This window comes from Arabidopsis thaliana (assembly GCF_000001735.4).
Source record: "Arabidopsis thaliana chromosome 1 sequence".
NCBI classification, from domain to species: domain Eukaryota; kingdom Viridiplantae; phylum Streptophyta; class Magnoliopsida; order Brassicales; family Brassicaceae; genus Arabidopsis; species Arabidopsis thaliana.
In genome coordinates, this window is record NC_003070.9 from 22299403 (window position 1) to 22319481 (window position 20079).

A 20079-nucleotide genomic window follows, 5' to 3' on the forward strand; every position below is an offset into this window, starting at 1 on the left:
CGAGGTAATGGGATGAAATTTCATATCACAAACTTGCAATCTATCGTGGTTCAAACTACAAAGTCCTTGACGGCTAAAAAATCAAAGATAGAAAATAGTAATTTAACAGTTAAATTTATCTCTTGTACTCCGTAAAAGTTACAAACCTCAGATGTCAACATTTACATCTATCTCTTGTTCTTAAAACAATGAAGAACTTTCAAACTTCTACATTTAACCAAAAAAAAAACTTTCAAACTTCTTCTTTGTAAAAGTTAAAACACCAAAGGTCACCACAAGCCAATCTATAAATGTCACCACCAACATGAGTCTCTTCACTCACTAAAAACTTTTCTTCTCTGCATCTAATCCTTTATTTCCTCTCTCACTCTCTTTTGTTTATACTCGTGCAAAAATGGGAGGCAGTAAGATGTCCAATGACTATGAAATTGATGTCGAAGCTGGGATGTCTTCTCTTTCTATAGTCAACACACCCATTGAAGCACCAATTGTATCATCTTACAATGACCGGATCCGGCCATTGCTTGACACTGTCGACAGATTGAGAAACCTGAATGTGATGAGAGAAGGGATCCAGCTTCCCACCATTGTGGTGGTTGGAGACCAGTCTTCAGGGAAGTCGAGTGTTCTTGAGTCGTTGGCAGGAATCAATTTGCCTCGTGGACAAGGAATCTGCACTAGGGTTCCTCTAGTCATGAGGCTTCAGCGAAGCTCCAGCCCTGAACCAGAGATTTGGCTGGAATACAGTGACAAAGTTGTTCCCACAGATGAAGAACACGTCGCTGAAGCTATTTGTGCTGCAACAGATGTGATTGCTGGTAAGTTTTCTCTCTCTCCTTCTCAGTGTAGTGTTAAGTGTGTTTTGCTGCAAAAGTGATACATAAATCAAATAGAATGCGACCTTTAATCCTAAACATTGGACCTTAGAAAGGAGATATTTATTTACCTTAAGAAGTCTCTCAATAAAAGTGCCTAGAGGTTTTATTCGATTCTGGATCCTAGTTTGGTCATTACATTTATGGTTTTATTCATGCAGTTAATTATACTAGTTTGAAACACAATGAAACTTCTTACTGTTATTACCTACCATAGAAGTCATTAGTTAGATGTGTAATATATACCTGAATACAAGTTGTCTAAAAGTGTTTAATGTTTCTGGATCTCCTAGACTGGTCTTTACTCATCTGATATTTTTAATGCTGCTTACCCTACTTTTGCTATATGATGGAACTTTAGAGTGTTGTGTGTTTGATACTAACCAGTTTTGTCTACCTGTGCTGCAGGAACTGGTGAAGGAGTTTCAGACACTCCCCTGACCCTCAGTGTTAAGAAGAACAATGTCCCAGATCTTACGATGGTCGATCTTCCCGGTATAACTCGAGTTCCAGTGAATGGACAACCGGAGAATATTTACGAACAGATTTCTAGGATGATCATGAAGTACATCGAGCCTCAAGAATCAATAATCCTCAATGTTCTGTCAGCTACGGTCGACTTCACCACATGCGAATCCATTCGCATGTCAAGACAAGTTGACAAAACTGGTGAACGGACTCTGGCTGTTGTGACAAAGGCTGACATGGCTCCTGAAGGTCTCCTGCAGAAAGTAACTGCAGATGATGTGAGTATCGGACTAGGTTACATCTGTGTTAGAAACCGTATAGGAGAAGAGACATATGAAGAAGCTAGGGTGCAGGAAGATTTACTCTTCAGGACTCATCCACTGCTAAGTTTGATTGATGGTGACATTGTCGGCATCTTGTGAACATTCAATTACATGAGGAGATCGTGGCGGAATTGGTGAATTCAAGTAGTGGAGGAGTAGTTGAGAAGATGCTGGAGGAGTATCCGTCGGTGGCGAGCAAGAGGGAGAAGCTTAAGAACAGTATCAAGCTTCTGAAGGAGTCCAAGGATGTTGTGGCGGCCATTGTTGATCAGAGCTCTTGATATGGAGATCGTTGATCTATTGCTTCACATAAGTCGGGTCGGGTCGTGTTTTAGATTTGGGCCTTTTAAGATTTGGGCTTTTGTGTGTTTTGAATTTTCGGATTTTCTTTGTTTATGTTTTCAATCTTCTTGTGTGGTTGGTAATAATGTAACGCTAAGCTAAGCTAGTAAAGCTTTACGTTAATGTGGCTTTCCCGTTTTATAAAGTCTCTTAAATTCTAAATAAATACTTCATTCAAACTTTCATAAGCTAGGAAAGATTTAAATTGAAGTTTAAAATATGTTTTCTGAAAACATGGAGAATCATGAGATAGTGGGATGAAAGTTTTGATCACAAACCCGATCTATGGTGGTTCAAAGTCCTTAATGGTTTTAACTTCTTAACTTTTAACAGATTTGAACAAAAAAAAAAAAAAAAACTTTGAACAGAAGTTAAACCATGTCCAATTTTTGTTGCATCTTTAAAATCTTAAGAACTACGATATTTGTTTTTTTTAAACAGGGCTTTATCAATAAATTTAGTATATTAACCTGGTCCAGTCTTTATTTATTTTTTGTTTAAATGTAAAGATTTCATTAGTTTAACTTTTAGTTAGAACCTGGCTCAATCATTAAGAAATAAATGATTAATTATATATCATAAATTATATATAATACATATGTTTATACTTTATAGACATTAGTCGGTTACAGCAGACTAAGATCGAATATTTCTCAATCTGTATCCGGACCTGATGAATACTTTAATAAGCTCAAATGTTTATGCAAGATATCTAAAATAAAACTATATTATTATAATTCGAATTTGTTGGGATTCACCATTTCTGAACACCTCTGGTAATAGATACAGTCGGATCTAAATGGTAAAATATTAGAAGAATTAGAAGAAAAAGATGAGTGGAATTGGTACGATAATGAAACATTTAATGAAGCTAAACTTAGTTAATTCATTCCAAACGGTAAAGACGACATAACGATTAGCTTAGTTTGTTACAACAAAGAGATTAAAAACATAAAATAGGCCGGAAAATTCAAAAGTTCAAAAACTACACAAGGCCCAAGCCCAACTTCAACAACAGAGAAAGAAACATACCCGACCTGACTTCACCAAAAAACTCGACGAATGAAGCAATCGCTTAACGATCAGCGTATACAGAGTTCTGATCAACAATGGCCGCCACAACGTCCTTGGATTCCTTCAGAAGCTTGAGACTATTCTTCAGCTTCTCCCTCTTGCTCGCCACCGACGGTGATTCCTCCAGCATCCTATCTATTCCTCCGCCAGCTCTTGGATCCACCATCTCCGCCACAATCTCCTTCTGAAACTGACTGTTGACCAGATTCTTCACAGAGAATTGAAGGTAGAGAGCAAGGTTATCGACAACCCTTCGCAATACGATCGTCCAGTAAGATGTGATCCTCATCTTCATATCAAACGCTTGTTGCAGCAAATGAGCGTGATACTTTCGCAGATGCGAGATCTTCACATCCCCGAATCCAGGTAAAGCAAAATTCTCAGGTTTATTCTCATCGTGCAACACAGAATTGATGAAGTTTTGCTGTGAGGTTGTCTTCTGAGTCCAAGAAGTCATGTAATCTGGGTTACATGTGTAATCGGTAAGCTTCTCCATCTCAACGATCTCAATTACTCAGTTCACGGAACGTTCCTTAGTCCTGCTCATTAGATTACGACCAGCCCTTTTGATGGAGGATTGAATCTGGGGAAAGTTGTCAGAATATGTCGTAATGACTGATGACAGAACGACTTCAATGTAGTCCCATATCTCCTTGATGAACTCAACTGGCTTGTCTTGTATCCCATCCACATGTTGTGAAAGGATTGCTAAGAAAGAAGATCTTGGTATAAAATTAGGCAATCCGATACATTTGCGCTCTTCTAAGACTTTGATTTCATCCATCAAGAACTCTTCTGTCACGGCTTGAGGCTGTGCCTGCAGATTGTCTGAGAATCGGTTTAACATTTCAGCCAAGCGAGCTGTGCAATGCATCTTTTGATCGTTAGGGTATTCAGAGAAATCTCCATGGACAAGGATTCTTAGTAGAGACTCCTTGGCAGAACCAATGATATCCATTAGAGACATTAATGCTTCCCCAGTAGAAGCCATGACTATTGGGAGCTTGTTAAACTCCAGGACACTGATTTCCATCTTCACATTTATCTTCCTTTCGATTTCCGGCAAACACCTAGATATCATCATTCCCTGGATCTGCGTCAGCTTCTGAGCTAAGACGGGGATACCCACAATCTCATCATTGATCATTGAAAGCATCGGGTGGGTCCTGAAAAGTAACTCTTCTTGCATTCGAGCTTCTTCATAGGTTTCCTCCCCTATCCGGTTTCTAACACAGACATAACCAAGTCCGATACTCACATCATCTGCAGTTACTTTCTGGAGAAGCCCTTCAGGAGCCATGTCAGCCTTTGTGACTACAGCCAGAGTCCGCTCACCGGTTTTGTCCACCTGTTTAGACATTCTGATGGATTCACAAGTAGTGAAATCAACTGTCGCTGACAGAACATTGAGTATGATTGATTCTTGTGGCTCAATATACTTCATAACCATCCTGGAAATCTGTTCATAAATATTTTCAGGCTGTCCGTTCACAGGAACACGGGTTATTCCAGGGAGATCAACCATAGTAATATCTGGAACACCAGCCTTCTTCACATGGAGCGTAAGGGGTGTGTCTGAAACCCCTTTGCCAGATCCTGCAACACAGTATTCACAAGTACTAATCAAAATCAAGACTTCAACTGGTTAGTCTCAACACTTGAATACTGTGAAATTTCAGCTGATAGCAGAACTAGTGTAACAGGATGAAAGAAAATCAGATCACTAAGGACCCACTAGGAATTACAGAATCCTATTAACACTAGCACTAGTATTCATATAAGAGCACATGTAGTTTCAGGGCATATTATATAGTAGTTAGCTCGTTTTGAATGTGGGATATCTCAAATAAAGGTGTCGTTTTCATTTTCAGAATCCTATTAACACCTCTAGCACTAGTATTCAATAATAAATGCACATTTAGTTTCAGGAACTTTTTCTATACCAGTAGCTAGCTCGTTCTAAATTTGGCATATTTCAAATAAAGGTGTCGTTTTCATTTTCAGAGGCTTGGAAGCTTAAACCAAACATATTTAACAGTATGGAAGGAATAGAGGCAAAACATACCAGCTATCACGTCTGTAGCTGCACAAATAGTTTGAGCAATGTGTTCCTCATCTGTAGGAACAATTTTGTCACCGTACTCCAGCCAGATCTCAGGTTCAGGGCTTCGACTTCTCTGGAGCCTCATGACAAGAGGAACTCTAGTGCAGATTCCTTGCCCACGTGGCAAACTGATTCCTGCCAACGACTCGAGGACACTCGACTTCCCCGAGGACTGGTCTCCAACCACAACAATGGTAGGAAGCTGAATCCCTTCTTGCATCACATTCAAGTTCCTGAGCTTGTCCACAGTGTCAAGCAACGGCCTGATGTGGTCATTGTAAGATGATACAATTGGTGCTTCTGTGGGAACAACATCTTTGTGGGGGTGAGGATTCGCCTGGACAATTGCCAGAGAAGGAGTGGTACTAGTGACATCATGCTTGTTACTACGTCCCATTTTGTTGCTTGAGGAGACAATACAAGAGTAGAATAGAATGAGATAGAGAATAGAAGTAAGTGAGATAAGCGTAGTTGAGATTTATCAAAGAGATATGCAAATATATATACTGAGATATTTGAAGGGCTTTGTGTTTATGAGCACTATACTACAGAAGCAGACGTTTGACATGAAATGACGTAAGTAAAAAGCATATTGGAACTGAACAAAGCTAATTAATTAAGTTCATGATTACACCTATTACCTATAGATATTAGCTCATAGTTGAATATAAAAAAGCCTCTCTCAAATCCTTTAATATAATGAATGTGTGAGATATCAATATTTTACTATTTTCAGGTAGACAAGACATTTGGAATTATAACCTAAGTTGTAGCTCACAGAAGGAATCTCATAGATGTTACTGACATACATATTCGCTTCATAATTAGAACTAAACAAACTCCCTCTCATCAGCCTGAATTTTGATTACATTCAATTCTTTTTTTTTCAGTTTTTTGTTTGGTAAAAAACTTCAGTTTACAACAATTCATATTTTGTATAAATCTATATTATAAGTAAATGTAAATTTGTTTATCTGTATCATGAGTATCTGTCAGCACTCAGCAGCACTCTACTTCCCAACGAGTTGCTCTGCTCATTTCGTTCCGTCATTTCAATCACTCTTCACCACATGCAAATGTCACCACTGCAAATGTATGTGATTGATTGATAATTATCGTTTTGGTTTAGAGATTAAAGTAACTTCTTGTCCTGGAATGAATTTTCAATGGGAGGCAAGGCTTTTGTGATCTCTTGAACTCTGGATTTTTCCTTCTGTTTGGTAATGCTGAGTTTTTTTTAATGTTGAACGTTTCCCGTTTTATTTTCATAAAATCGTTAATTCATAGTTTGGTAAACAAATAAAAAAAATGGAAAAAAAAAAAGAAAAAAAAAAGAGACTTGGATTGGAATGAGAACAAATGCTCTAATGAAAACACCTGAACAGAGCTAGAAATGTGTTTAAGGTCGCCGGTGAAATTTAGAGAAGTCCGGTGGTCGGCGGTGCATATAAGCAGTTCTCCCTTCAGTAGCTTCTTCGGTTCCATAGAATAAGAGTGTCGCATCACCACCGAGTCCCTGCAGCAAGAAAAGTTTGTAAATCCGTTAAAAAACTGTGTGCTAGTGGGTTGCATAAGAACTGAACCTATCCAAATTGTGATTTTGTGACTTAGATTGCAAATTTGACTAATAGGATTTTGTTCCTTTAGAACGGAAAAAGACTAAGCAAGTTGATTGAAGGAGGTACCTGAAGGCCGGCATGGCCATCATCAACTGCATTAAGTGCTGCCTTAAGTACTCGGATTGCAGTTGGACTGTTCCGTAAGATTTCTCTGCACCATTTCACAGTTTCTTTCTCCAAATCCTCTAGCTGGAACAGAAAAATAGGTCTCAGTGAAGGAACAAAACAATTACCAACAAATAGACTGATTTTTTTGTGTATCTGTGACAACACTATGGGGTTTACTGGTAAAATTTACCGGTACAACTGTATTGATAAGTCCCATTTTCTCTGCTTCAGAAGCTGTGTAGAACCTCGTCATAAACCACATTTCTCGTGCCTTTTTAGGACCAACCTGTATACATTCATACACTTTGATTAGCCTATGTTTGTTAGATTTTGGATATTGCATTGCAGTAATAGTGAGTTCAATTACCAGACGAGACATGATGGAACTTCCATAACCAGCATCAAAACTTCCAACCTGCAGACATCAAGTCAATCCACATAATCAGTGGGGATTAGTAATAACTCTAGTACTTACTTCACTTACACAGTCAATTCAAGGCTGAAACAGAAGCTAGAGGGAAAACCTTAGGACCCGTTTGACCAAAAATCGCATTATCAGCTGCAATTGTTAGATCGCAGACCATGTGCAAAATGTGTCCTCCTCCAACAGCATAACCAGCTACCTGACTCAGTCCAAAATCAAACAGATCAACCTCAGGAACTAGCTAATCCAGGATTAGTACAAAGATGCATACAGTAAACGAGCAGTTGTTTGAAGGTACTTACCATTGCAATAACTGGCTTTGGCAATCTGCGGATTTGAACCTGAGTAGAAACAGAAGAAGGAAGGTGGAAAATACATGAGCCCGATAAGGATGAGGAAACCCAAACTTTTTATTGTCTTGTCCATCAAGGACATACCTGAAGATCAAGAACATTAAGGCGGCCAACGTCATTGGGATCAGCATACCCGTCTTGTGTTCTCAAAGCCTGATCACCACCACTGCAAAATGCTTTTGTTCCCTAAACCATCAATATCACTATTCAGAACAATCGTTTCACAAACAAATTAAAAACAAAAAAATAGGAATACAATCGAACTCTTTGTCAACAGTCATCAACTCAAATGTAGGATTTGATCTTGGCACTTATGAGACTCAACACAAAGCTCATAGCTAGACACACTGACTTAAGTAAAATAACCTAAATCCATATTTTTCTTCCTAGACTCCATCTTCAATGTTCATACACATACGCAAATTAACTCTGATATAGTTCTTCTATTACATTTTAATGCTTCATAGCATTTAACTAGCAGATATCAATTCAAATACCAAGAGCTTTACCTTGCCGGTGAGTATGATGACTCCTACAGAGCTATCATCTCTAGCATCATTAAACGCACGCATAAGCTCCTTCACAGTCTGAGGCCGGAACGCATTTCTTCTCTCTGGCCGGTTTATAGTAATCTACATAAACCCCAGAAACCAAAAACTATGCAATTCAAAACCCACTTCACCAAATACATAACTCTCTCAGGAATATCATCAAACACTTTACAAGCACAAACCTTTGCAATGCCTTCATCAAGGGCTTTCTCATAAATAATATCAACAAACTCCTTGTTATCTCCTTCACCAAAGAAATCAGTTTTTTTCCAAACGACTTCGTGGGTCGGAACTTCACCGTGAACCTTATGGAATCTATCATCCATCGACGAAGCACTACAGAGTTCCACTGAGTCAGCACGAGCTGGACTGAATCCGATAGGGATGAGATGATTGGTGACGACGGAGAGTCGTCGGCTCGCCGAGCCAAGCTCATTGGAATCCGCCATTGGATAGGATGACGAGAGATAGAGAAAGATGATGAAGACTACCAAAGATTCTAGAGCATGGGCTTTGACAATGGTGGTGATAATACATTTTTCAATTGAAAAAAGACAACAAAATTAATTAAAAATTTCCTAAAAGAAGGTTCAAGCTTTGCAGAATCAGAGGAAGTGGACAGAATTGCTTCGCGCTCTGTCTCTTTCCATAAAAACGTTTTTGACGATGAGATAAGATAAGGCAAAACGCAAGAAAACGTGCGTTTCAATTGTAGTTATTTCCATAAATACCCTTTTATGCGCATAATACTCAAAATCAATCAAAAGTTTAAGATTTGACTGTAATACGCCCAGCTTCTTCGTTATATGAAAAGAGTTGTTTCATTCCTCTTGAAGTTATTTTCCATTCAAAATAACCTCTGATGTATCTACTAAATAAACTCTGTTTACAGTTATTAATGTTAACCACACACAAAAAAAATCCTTTTGTCCCAAAAACTTGAATATATTGCAATGAAATTATCAAATTAACCTAGAGGATTTACACTTAGAAAAAGCAACGGAGAAAGTAATGGCTGCTATCAAGAACCTATAACTATAGCTAACCGTCTATGAATTCTCTAACTCTGAAGCTACGCAACAACCTGCCGTGTTCTTGTAAGCCAATACAAGTGATCTATGCTACCACTTCTCATCTCATCTCTGACTTATCGCTTTCTTTTCTGGCTTCTTTTCTTTGTAAAGGCAGCAATAGATGCAGGAATGCCTATGGTTGTTCGGCCTTTCTTACAACCCCATTTCACTGGCAAATCATTGACTATATTGCTGATATCATTTGTTCCGCTTAATCGCACCAACTGCTTTATCTGATCAAACATCTGCAGCGTCAATGCCATCGACAGATCCAAAGCTATCGAGTCATCCATAGGTTTCATCTTAATGTTTCTCAGTTTCTCTTTGAAGGAACGCAAGGACATTGAGTCACCATATCCTTCGCGGTTTTCACACATTGTATTTACCTTTATGATGTGTTTGCATAGATTTCCTTGCAAAGACCAAGTGCAATCACAGAAAGCAAACTCCGAACCTGGGTTCCACACGACTCGTGTTACATCGCTATCTCTCTGAGACTGAACCTTCGCTAGAAGGATATTGTTTTCGTCTAGTGTAACAGCAGAGTCAGGAATCTCCATCGCTCGGTACCATGATGTTGAAGCAATGTATTCTTCTTTAACATTCTGGAAAGAATCACTTTCATCAGCATACCGATCAAGCCAATAACTAGAATGAAGTTCAGTCGTCAGCTTGTGTACCAACCAATCTACTCTCTGAAGGGCACCGAGGTGTGTATCGTCAAACAATTTTACTTTCAGCTTTATATGGTAAGCTTCTATCGCACCACATGCTTCTTGGCTTGCAAGCGGAAGACTTTTCATAGTTGAAAGCCACATTCCTGCAATAATTGAAGAAGATATGAGGCACTAAGACCGAGTACATGTGAACTTGATTGCGGTGTTCCCAAAGGTTCTATATAATAAGGATGAGAAGGTGAAAAGTTAAGGCCCTAACCTATTTTAGGCAACCAAGTGGATGTGAAATACTGCATGAACGCGGTTTGATCAACAAAATCCTGCGTTAACTTTTCTAAAGCCTTTGTTGTATCTACTCCATCCCAAATACTGTACACGAGTTCTCCTAGACATTTGAATAAATCTCTTTGAACCTCAATGCTATCGCACTTCTTCACAACATTTCGAAGCCATGATCTACGAACACGCCAGAGAGAGAAAAGGATGGGGCAACAAAATGTGTCCCTGGAAACACAAAAAATGAATCCAGTCAGTTCACAATAGACTGTTTATCCTATTTTCGAAGCTTTCTACAAAGTTGAAGAACCATCATTCATGCCTTATGGGATCAGTCTCCGTTGCAGCATCGTCAATGATAAAGCCATTGATTTTGAAACCAGGCTCAACACTCTGGGCGCGTTGGAGTAGTATTTTCATCCACTTCTCAACATCAGATTTCAAATAGCTACGCGAGATAATCCAAGCGACAGGGAGAGCATGATGTCTTGAATCAAATACAAGAAGCGTGCACAGAGGATACTGCCACAATGTTTAGGAGATCAGGATAAAGCACATAAATTTCACAAAAGCAGAGACAGACATAAGAACAAGATCCATTTTACCTTAAGTCTTTTTATCCCAAAAGTCGAATCAGCTGCAACAAGACTACAATGCCCAAAACGCACAAGCTGCTGCAACTGCCACTCCGTTTGAATCCCCAACATAAACTGATCCGTCTCCGAAGATTCCTGATAAAAGAAGATGGATTTCTTGTTGCGCTCAGCCCAAATCTTGATACTAGCTTGATCATCTAAATCCAGCTCATGAGTGGAACGTTTGATAATCATCCCAAGTTTATGAACATACTGAGAGGCAAGACTATCAACAGTTGCATCAGAACCACAATACCTCTGAATCCCTTCAATATGTTTCTCCAAAACGTTTTCTTCAGGAATCCCAAGATAGATCATAGACATAGTTTGCTGCTGAATCTCATTACATATATAAGGAATCTTCTTAGCACCAGGACCAATCGCATCTCTATCAAGAGGTCCATGACAAACGAACCCAGCTTTGTTGACATGTCGTCTCTCATTGTATATAAGAAGCGCAAGTGAAGGACGAGCATAGAGTCGTTTAACCACAAAATGACATGTACATCCTCTCATAGATTGAGGTCTCGCAGCTCGATTTCTAGTGTTGAGACGATATTTCCTACTGGGTAACACACCACCACCTTCTCCATAGTTCTCAGGACCAAATGAACACCAATACCTTCAATAAGAAGTAAAACAAATGAAAACCACAAGTGAAAAATGAGATCTTTGAGTACTTTGAAACTGAAATGGAAACTTACAGTCTATATTCCAAATACTCGTCGCTCTTGTACTCTTTGAGACTGCCTCGAGAGCGTTTTCTTCCTCTTTCGATGTGGAATCGTGTAGGGCACTCTGCGTTTGAGCATTCTCCGATGATGAATTCGTCGACTCTTGCGTATGGAACTAATGCTACTTGGTCGTGATGCTCTGATGTTCCGAATTTGGTCCAGGTCAAATCAGCCCATGAAAAGTCTTCTACTTGTGGGTTTTGCACTGGAATCTCTTCTAATGATTCGACTATTTCCATCTCTGTTTTGAGTGAGCTGTGCGACTGCACAGGTCCCAGAAATTAGGTTTTTTTTAAGAGAGGAATTGAATTTGGAAGAAGAAGATGAATATTGGAGAGGAAATGAGAAATGTTATTACAAACAAGTCCACGTATTATTATTTATTTTAACAGTCGCCCTTATATTTCTAATTTGTTAATTTTGTCCTAAATATTTAAAATGAGCCTCGGGGAACCATTGTTTTTGCTTTTTCGTCCCCAGCAAAATGGCTATATGTTTGATAAAAAAAAAAAGACATGAGTATAAGGATGAAAATAAAACAGATCTTTCATATGTTAATCATTTTTTGGTGATTACTTCAATATACTGTACAAAATGTATCTGATTTTGTGGAAAAAAAATTCAGAATGATACGAAAAAAGTAAACAATATGTGGAACTACGTATGGGCTTGATTACTGGGGCAGATCTTTTGATTCGGCCCATACATTATGCAGTGCAAATCCTAACACCTGAGCCATGAACTACATACGTTTGCCAAGTTGGGAAAATTCATTTGAAAACCCTAACACCTGAGCCATGAGCGACGATGAAGAGCCACCGCTGAAGAAGAATAAGCTGCCAGTAGAAGAACCAACCTTGATTCCTTCACTTCCAGAGGAGTTGATATTGAGTATCTTAGCCCGCGTCTCGAGATTGTCTTATCGATCTCTCTCCTTAGTCTGCAAGCGCTTCCACTCGCTCCTTACTTCAGGAGAGATTTACCGGTTCCGGTCACTATCAGGTTATACCGAGAATTGTCTCTATGTGTGCTTACGTTTCTCTCATACTGGCCGTAGCCATCGCTGGTTCATGCTTCGTGAGAAGAACAAGTCAAGTGGGTATGTTTTGGCACCAATCCCAATTTCCCATTCTCCTTCTTTGCACGCGTCGAGTATCGTGGCGGTTGGTTCTAAAATCTACAAAATTGGCGGAGTCATGGATGGATCTAGTGTTTCAATCCTAGACTGCTGGTCTCACAGGTGGCTCGAAGCTCCAAGCATGCAGATGGAACGGGACCGCCCATCAGCCAATTTAATTGATGGAAAGATATACGTAACAGGAGGCTGTCACAGAGGCTCCTACAATCCATCAAAGTGGATGGAGGTTTTCGATCTAAAAACCGAAACTTGGGAGCCTGTATTGTGCCGTTCAGATAGATTGACGTTCGAGAGTTATCATGAACGAACTAATAACTTATTGGTTGATGGAAAGCTATACATTTTTTGGGCTGATAAGGGTGTGGTTTACAATCCCAAGGATGATACATGGGATAGTTTAGAAGTACCGGAGATGGATATGTGTTTGACATTGTTTTATTGTTGTGTGATAGAGAACGTGCTTTATGATTTTTTTTACGAAGAACTTGATATCAAATGGTATGACACTAAGGCAAGAACTTGGAGAAGTTTGTTGAATGGTATGAGAGAACTGCATAAGTTTGTTCGTCATGCCAGTGTTACGTTGGCGGATTATGGTGGGAAAATGGTAATGTTTTGGGATAAGTTTGTGGCTTCTGGTGATGGTCTTGGCTTTCATAAAACGATGATGTGGTGTGCGATGATTGCACTTGAAAGAAGTGATAGTGGAGAGATTTGGGGGAAGGTCGAGTGGTTTGGTCCAGTGCTTCCAAATCAAATTCCCCTGGAATATGCATTTGAGTATGTCGGTTCTGTCAAAGTTTGATGAATGCCATAAGAGTCACACTTAAATGTGGTGAATCTTTAGTGTGAGTCATGCGGGTGTTATATCATATTGTTGGAGGATTGTCTTTCTTGTTTCAAGTTTTCTGCAAAAACATCATTTCATTTGTAACGCTTTGATGGTTTCTTTTTTTGTTTTGTAGTGCTAAAGGCTGTCATGATTCAACCATATGTTGTGATTATGATACATTTCATCAAATTTATTGTTAATTTCATGATCGAAGTAAAGAAAGCCTGTAATGAAACTAAAAACTTCGTTCACATGTCTTTAAAACATTAATTAACGACATGATTCATCTTTTGGGGAAAAAAAAGAAAATAAAAAGAGCTCAGTACAAGGCTTATATAACATCCGAAAGTTCAGATGTGTTCAATGGACCCAACCATTGCAGAAACCTAAATCCTCACAGCTCAATGCACCAGCCGGGAATCGAACCCGGGTCTGTACCGTGGCAGGGTACTATTCTACCACTAGACCACTGGTGCTACTTGCCTATGTTGTTTATTTTAGTTCATCTTGTAATTTGTAAAATAGCCCTAGCGAACGTTGTTTTGAGTCTTTTGACTTTGCTACAACGATTTATTTTAGTTTAGCTCATTCTTATACAATATAGCTATTCAAAAGACTTAAAAGGTGATTGTGGTGTCAATTAGCATTGTCTTTAGCAATGTTGGTGCAAATTCAACTCTCTTTTATTAATTCCAATAATAAATCCAAAAAATATCTACCGACGTAAATGAATTGAAACAAAAACAAAAGATAGTATAAAACAAAAACATCAGGTCCTGCACAAATCTCTTCCACATAAACTCCTAAAGCACTGACTTCATTACATGCCTCTCCAAAAAATCCCGTATAAAAGAAAAAAATAATGCAATTCCTATATAGACAAATCGGTCTGTAAAAAAAAATACTTGATTTAATTCAGGTTGGATAAAGAAGATCCAAAACCAACAATACTTGCATATATACTGTATATGATGAGTTAAAGGAATGCATTATAGTTCATAGAAATTACACTAGTTAATCAATTAATAGTGATTAGTGCATCATAAACCTCTAATCCAAACACTGACAAGATTTAGTCGCGCGGTAACAAATTTCTAGTTGCACCTTCTTACTTACAATTTCTGTTTTCAAGAAACATAAACCAAAACAATTTGGACCATTATGATATATGTGAAACAATCAAACTATATGTTATACAAACAATATACATATACTGCTTCAACAAAGCAATTAGGCAGTTCTTGTTTTTGATTTCTCTCTTAAGAGTCTGTCTTAATTACTTTAGAGAAGGAAAAAAAAAGCACTTTCTAATCTTCTAAACAGTCCACAACACTTTCACACAAACGGGACAAATCAATAGAGTCCGTATGAAGTACTAATATTATTTTTTCCTAATGATTTTGCATTCCCCTGTAGGTCATAAACATATATCATGATCTGAATGGACTCCATTTCGCGCTGGCTTTCCGATCTGTAAGCAATCAATCGGTGGAACGGTTGCGGAATTGAGCTCTCCAAATGTTTTCCAACAAAATGGATCGTACATGTGGTATTGTAGTTGCACTGGTTTTAGCTCTATGCCTGATAATTGCACGTCTATGCAAGGGAAACTGTCACTGCAAGCAAAATGCACAGGCTTCACGGTGTAAGTGCCTCGTATCTTCTCATATGTGACTCCTTCTACGGACACTGCTGAAGTATGGTTCATGCATTTGCTGTGATCACAGTAGAATTGATCGATCACTATCGGTAGCTGAACCTCTGTGAGTTGAATATTTGAGAAAAGTATTCCTTTCACTGACCCTATACCTCCCTGTATTCACATTGAAGCTGTTAAGTTTCATGAGCTTCCAAACCAAATCACTCATTCGTTTTTTTTATGAAAGTGTTAATCATTACCTGCCAAGTCTTGATCCGGACACCGGTCATTGTGTTGTGCATAACGACATCTCGGACTGTTATGTTGGAGACACAGGCTTTGGTACTGTCTTTACCAAGGCTACCAATGCTGATTCCATGCCCTGGTCCACAATTCACATTGTGAACATACACATTGGAGCAACCGGTTTGAATCGAAATACAATCGTCTCCTGGAAAAACAGAGGGAAATCAACGATATTAAGACCCGATATTTACGAGTTTTATAACGATTTTTTCGATTACAATTAGTTCGTACCGCAAGCTAGTGTGGTGGTGTGAATCATGACATCTCTGGTGTTCTGAAGATGAATCCCATCTGTGTTTGGACTGTCTCCGGGAGAAGACACATTCACGTCATGAACTAAAACCTTGACACAGTTATCAAATTTGAGGTGACATTGAGGACTGTTCTGTATAGTTATACCCGTCACAGTCACATCGATACTGCCATAAAACCTCAGCGCCTATACCGTAAAACGCAAGCTAAGGTAAGCAAAAGAATTCACTGAGTTGTAAAAACATGTAGCGACTACTAAATCATTTATATTTCTCACCGTTGGTTTAATACTTGGCATTCTCCAATTAAGTTCACTTCTTATCTGTCATGTGACAAAAATACAAAAACAGAGTTTGGTGTTAGATAAAGAAACTTGAGTAGATTTTATAGAATGAGATGATGAAGAAGTTTTTTACCGGCATTGGAGGACGTTCTTGGACCGAGTTGTTCAACGGGACAATGAGCTTAAAGTCATCGTCGATAGGATAATCGGAAAGGTAATCTTGTTGCCACCAAACAGTGCCTCTTCCATCAATAACACCATTACCTTGTATTGTAATTCCGCTAAGCTTCGTGAACTCAATCCACCACATTAACCCTCCTCCCCACGATTCAGTATCGGTAGGAGCTACAATCATCCCCTCCAGCTGCAAGCAATAAATATCTCACATCTTTCAATCCAAAAGGTTCATTTTTGTTTTAAAATCTTGCAAATGTCATAAATTTTCTCACTTGGAATACAATGTTTGCTTGACAATAAGGACCCGAGAATGAAATCGGGCCAACGAGGAAGATGTAGTCAGGCGGTATGATCATCGTTGAGGCCTCGACTTTGCAGGCAGATGCCCATGCAGCTTCAAACGCCTGCAGAATTGTTACCACTCGTCATTGTTTGGTTTAAGACTAAAACACAATTACGGAGGAAAAAAACAGAGAATATGGTCCACTCTTAAATCGGGTATTTTTGTTGTTATTTCTCTCTATGCTCGTTTGTTAGTTTATTGGGGAATTTAATTAAAACATTGAGAGGAAAAAAGAAAAAAGTTATGACTTTACAGAACAGAGAGAAAACTTTTTTTATGCTCTGTTTCTTGTTCTGTCTCGTGTTACCTTCTCAACTGTAATTCACATTATGGTTATTTTTTAGAAACAATTCTCATGAAAGCGAGATTAAAATTCTTGATTAGTCAAGAACAACTAGATTGAATTTTGTAACGGATTATGAATCTTTTGAGTCTGTACCTGAGTGTCATCACTCATTCCATCACCCTTAGCTCCAAAATCAAGCACATTGAATTGTTGAGAGTCCTCAACTGGCTGCAGCGGAAGAGGTGTTGGTGGTGGTTGGACATGTGGTGGTGGTGGTTGTTGAACTTGTGGTGGCTGTGACACAACAGGTGAACCGTCGTTGGATTTTGGCGGCTGAGTTTTCATCTTCGGTTTTGGTTTTGACTTATGGGACATGTGGTGGTGGTTGTTCTCATGGCTTTTTGGTTTCTTGCTGGACAAGGAATCAGACAAAGAGGAGGAGCTCCTATGGTGGTGTCTCCAATGTCTTCCTCTTCTGGCAATGCAGGTCTCTAGAGTTGCAGACCAGACCAGGATTGTCACTAAAGTCATCATTGTGATGCTTCTCAGCGTTAAACTCTCTCTCGTTATCATGTCTTTTTGTTGTTTTTTCTTTACTAAACAAAAAATGTTCTCTTTGTAATGGTTTGAGACAAAAGCAGAAGAAGAAGAAGAGAGTTTGGTTTATTTGTTGTTGTTATAGAATGAATAAAAAGATAAAGGAATTTGTGGGGGTTTATATAAGGAATCGGTCCAAGAATATAGAACGACTCACGGGAGCCTAAAATGGAATTTTATGACGAAAGTTTTTTTAAAAATATTGTTTTCTCATAAACTTAGAAATATTGCACTAGATATATACGATAGTAATTTAGAAAATGACAATGGAACTTCTTTGCCCAAGAAACAAAATGGAATAATCTTGTACGGTTTTACTGATATGTGGTTCTTTCTGTAACATGTTATTTTCTATGATCCACTAAAATATTAGTATGTTTTTAATGATTCACTAAAATATGAGGCTTGTATTCATCCCAATTTTTGGCCTTCTTTTGTTATCTTGGAAAAGTAACTTATGAAATTTTCAGTTTCAACATAGAAATCATGAGATATATAATGGGAATCATTTCTAGTAATACAAAATTCTGATCTATTGTCATTTACCAAATTAAGCCATAAACTTAAAAATCCTAAGCGTTGACAGTACTGTAAGCTTAAAACCCCAAGGTTACTACTATCGTATTATTACATATCCACATTAAATTTTGTTTTGTGTGATTACTGATTTGGATCCAATTTTTTAATAAGTTTCATTATAATATAGCACGTAATCTTAGTATCCTAATCATTATTATTCAGTAAAACTATTATTGAAAACAACCCTCTATGAACTTTTTTTACAGTGTTTTTTTCTTAACTGCAGTAAACTGTCCTGGAATATATTCCCTACACAAACTAAAATACAAGTTGATGCCAAAATTCAGGACTGTCTATTTCGGGTAAGAAGTGATACATATTGGACAAGTAATTTGAGTATCTAAAATTATCATCGAACTATACCCTTCAAGAATGGTTCGTATAATTCTGAGTACTGGATAGGGTTCATAAAAATAGTTTGGGTACGTAGTTCCTTCTAATCACTATCCAACTCTTATTAATTGGAATAATCGTTGGAGTTGTGTTTTGATATTTTCAGATATTTCAAGCAACCTTTAAATAATTATTAGAGATTTTGGACAGTTTAGGCTTAAAGTCCATGCATTTATCCGAGGAAACAAGTTATACTAATCCTAACGAGTAATTTCAACAATCTAATTAACTCAAAAGTTGGTGTTATTCAGGATTAACCAATAGAATCAGTTTTTCGGACGCAAAATAAACACATATCTACATATTAATAGTTGTTATCATAAATGTGATAGTGTAACGCCCCGATTTTGAACTTTCCGTATGTAGCGAATTGGCCGTCGTATGAGATTAGACCCATGAGTCGAAAAATGACATGGAACCCATTAAAAGTTGCGGTCAGGATTTTACAAATAGCATTGGAGATGATTAGGTTTCTCTTTATCTGTTTTTTTGGAGATTATTAGTTTATAAATTAGGATATATAATTTCAGGGGATATGTGTGCGCCACGTGTATACTAAAGGTTGGTTGAGACTCATCCACTATGGTTGGCTGAAACATACACTAGAGCAAGCCAAGACAAACATACCACAAAGAGGCACCTGTTCAGACAAACACATATACCTTTCCTGTTGCAAAACCTCATCTAGTAACATACAAATACATATATACTCACTTATATATGACAATAATATAGGCATATGATGCACCATAGAGTGGGGCTACGTGAAAATGAGGTGGTTTTTTTTTAATGTATACATATAGGGATAAACATTTTTGTATAGATGTGTTTGTTGATGTGCCATCGTGGTGATCAGATAAGTGTCTTATGGTCTCTATATTTACTATAGGATATTGAATTATCACGAATTCGTTTCATCATGTGTAAATTATCTTCATTTACAAGTGTGTTGAGTGACTTTTTTGAGTTAAATATACACCTTATCATTATTTTTGAATCATAAATTTAATTCATAATATAAGAACTTTGAACAGAATGGTTATAAAGTTAGTTTTTTTTTTTAGTACGGACCAATAAACTTTAAAATATTTACATGTTACAAACCAGTTGCGGTTTTCTAGCACTCTATAATCAGACCAACAATTACAGAATTTTTGCAATTTATCAGTGATGAAAAATGTAAGAAATCTATACGTGCAATTTGCCATTTGCATCGATAGATTTTTTTTTTTCATTTAAAGAAATGTTTTTCGTTGATGAAAATATTGTATCTAATGTTTAACTAGATTAAGAATATTATTGATTTAAACCTTTTAATATGTTAACTTAAAGGAAAAAAAACTGCATGTTTCCATTCAATTTGCTTTCATCGTAAAATGTGTCTATTAAGACCCTATTAGTTGATATTCAATGAATCCAAAGTTATTTTCTTTTAATGATGAGCTCACCTTGACAGTTTCTTAAGAGGTAATTTTGTCGTATTTAGTTTCTTCCAAGAGAAACATTGCACACCTGCATATATATGTAATATATATGTGTGTGTGCATGTAAAAATGGATGAGACATGTGATTGGGTCTATATTTTTGTCAATGGGCAGTTGATTATAACATCTCTTTT

The 20079-nt window shown here is 37.7% G+C and overlaps 5 protein-coding genes, 2 long non-coding RNA genes, 2 other non-coding genes and 1 pseudogene across 17 annotated transcripts; 3 read left to right on the top strand and 7 right to left on the bottom strand.

The window, feature by feature from the left end:
* Nucleotides 1-32: 32 nt before the first annotated feature.
* On the bottom strand, nt 33-2039 carry AT1G60525. Of its 3 annotated transcripts, none has more exons than NR_139886.1 (3): nt 1707-2039; nt 1260-1597; nt 33-865 (listed from the first exon to the last, which is right to left on the bottom strand). It is a non-coding gene; the product is annotated as an other RNA (long non-coding RNA). The 3 variants fall into 3 exon arrangements; NR_139885.1 differs by having other exon boundaries at nt 1273-1610; NR_139887.1 differs by having other exon boundaries at nt 33-1597.
* On the top strand, nt 395-1765 carry DRP4A (Dynamin related protein 4A; the record flags this gene model as incomplete). Its single annotated transcript, NM_104737.1, has 2 exons — nt 395-818; nt 1284-1765. The coding sequence occupies 2 exons, from the start codon at nt 395-397 to the stop codon at nt 1763-1765; spliced, it is 906 nt and encodes a 301-aa protein (NP_176253.1).
* An 864-nt stretch (nt 2040-2903) lies between the features above and the next one.
* Nucleotides 2904-5840, top strand: AT1G60545. 4 transcript variants are annotated; one of them, NR_139890.1, is made up of 3 exons: nt 2904-4492; nt 4562-4726; nt 5087-5840. It is a non-coding gene; the product is annotated as an other RNA (long non-coding RNA). The 4 variants fall into 4 exon arrangements; NR_139889.1 differs by having other exon boundaries at nt 4577-4726; NR_139888.1 differs by having other exon boundaries at nt 2904-4726.
* On the bottom strand, nt 3024-6047 carry DRP4B (annotated as a pseudogene). Its single transcript has 2 exons — nt 5148-6047; nt 3024-4678 (listed from the first exon to the last, which is right to left on the bottom strand).
* Nucleotides 6048-6377: 330 nt separating this feature from the next.
* On the bottom strand, nt 6378-8887 carry ECHID (enoyl-CoA hydratase/isomerase D). Its single transcript, NM_104739.5, has 9 exons — nt 8424-8887; nt 8200-8322; nt 7775-7876; nt 7640-7678; nt 7438-7536; nt 7281-7328; nt 7104-7199; nt 6872-6994; nt 6378-6702 (listed from the first exon to the last, which is right to left on the bottom strand). Exons 1-9 carry the CDS (start codon nt 8688-8690, stop codon nt 6586-6588), a joined length of 1014 nt encoding a protein of 337 aa, NP_176255.2. The 5' UTR covers nt 8691-8887; the 3' UTR covers nt 6378-6585.
* Nucleotides 8888-9075: 188 nt separating this feature from the next.
* AT1G60560 (SWIM zinc finger family protein) lies at nt 9076-11975 on the bottom strand. 3 transcript variants are annotated; one of them, NM_202325.2, is made up of 6 exons: nt 11607-11975; nt 10873-11524; nt 10590-10789; nt 10251-10495; nt 9999-10134; nt 9076-9919 (listed from the first exon to the last, which is right to left on the bottom strand). In NM_202325.2, coding segments are annotated over exons 1-6 (1503 nt in total). In that variant the 5' UTR covers nt 11876-11975; the 3' UTR covers nt 9076-9918. The 3 variants fall into 3 exon arrangements, with proteins under 3 accessions (NP_974054.1, NP_176256.2, NP_001320926.1); NM_104740.3 differs by having other exon boundaries at nt 9076-10134; NM_001333898.1 differs by lacking the exons at nt 9076-9919; nt 9999-10134 and having other exon boundaries at nt 10170-10495; nt 11607-11959.
* Nucleotides 11976-12433: 458 nt separating this feature from the next.
* On the top strand, nt 12434-13579 carry AT1G60570 (Galactose oxidase/kelch repeat superfamily protein; the record flags this gene model as incomplete). The annotated part of the gene is made up of 1 exon (NM_104741.1): nt 12434-13579. One exon carries the CDS (start codon nt 12434-12436, stop codon nt 13577-13579), a length of 1146 nt encoding a protein of 381 aa, NP_176257.1.
* Nucleotides 13580-13921: 342 nt separating this feature from the next.
* On the bottom strand, nt 13922-14009 carry AT1G08327. Its single transcript, NR_139411.1, has one exon. It is a non-coding gene; the product is annotated as an other RNA (small nucleolar RNA).
* Nucleotides 14010-14011: 2 nt separating this feature from the next.
* AT1G60580 lies at nt 14012-14082 on the bottom strand. The gene has a single exon. It is a non-coding gene; the product is annotated as a tRNA-Gly (tRNA).
* A 604-nt stretch (nt 14083-14686) lies between these two features.
* AT1G60590 (Pectin lyase-like superfamily protein) lies at nt 14687-17668 on the bottom strand. Its single transcript, NM_104742.4, has 7 exons — nt 17046-17668; nt 16536-16667; nt 16220-16450; nt 16081-16125; nt 15783-15990; nt 15506-15696; nt 14687-15419 (listed from the first exon to the last, which is right to left on the bottom strand). Exons 1-7 carry the CDS (start codon nt 17463-17465, stop codon nt 15024-15026), a joined length of 1623 nt encoding a protein of 540 aa, NP_564758.2. The 5' UTR covers nt 17466-17668; the 3' UTR covers nt 14687-15023.
* Between the last annotated feature and the right edge of the window lie 2411 nt (nt 17669-20079).

Excerpts from the sequence above, each read along its gene's own strand:
- ECHID (NM_104739.5), bottom strand. The coding sequence starts at position 8,690 with ATGGCGGATTCCAATGAGCTTGGCTCGGCGAGCCGACGACTCTCCGTC. Across the intron at positions 8,323-8,423 it reads TTGATGAAGGCATTGCAAAG|ATTACTATAAACCGGCCAGA; the intron begins GTTTGTGCTTGT and ends GGGTTTATGTAG. Across the intron at positions 6,703-6,871 it reads ATGGCCATGCCGGCCTTCAG|GGACTCGGTGGTGATGCGAC; the intron begins GTACCTCCTTCA and ends TTCTTGCTGCAG.
- AT1G60560 (NM_104740.3), bottom strand. The coding sequence starts at position 11,875 with ATGGAAATAGTCGAATCATTAGAAGAGATTCCAGTGCAAAACCCACAA. Across the intron at positions 10,790-10,872 it reads TTGGGATAAAAAGACTTAAG|TATCCTCTGTGCACGCTTCT; the intron begins GTAAAATGGATC and ends ACATTGTGGCAG. Across the intron at positions 10,135-10,250 it reads CACTTGGTTGCCTAAAATAG|GAATGTGGCTTTCAACTATG; the intron begins GTTAGGGCCTTA and ends CAATTATTGCAG.
- AT1G60590 (NM_104742.4), bottom strand. The coding sequence starts at position 17,465 with ATGATAACGAGAGAGAGTTTAACGCTGAGAAGCATCACAATGATGACT. Across the intron at positions 15,991-16,080 it reads TGCCAAGTATTAAACCAACG|GCGCTGAGGTTTTATGGCAG; the intron begins GTGAGAAATATA and ends TTTACGGTATAG. Across the intron at positions 15,420-15,505 it reads TCCGGATCAAGACTTGGCAG|GGAGGTATAGGGTCAGTGAA; the intron begins GTAATGATTAAC and ends ATGTGAATACAG.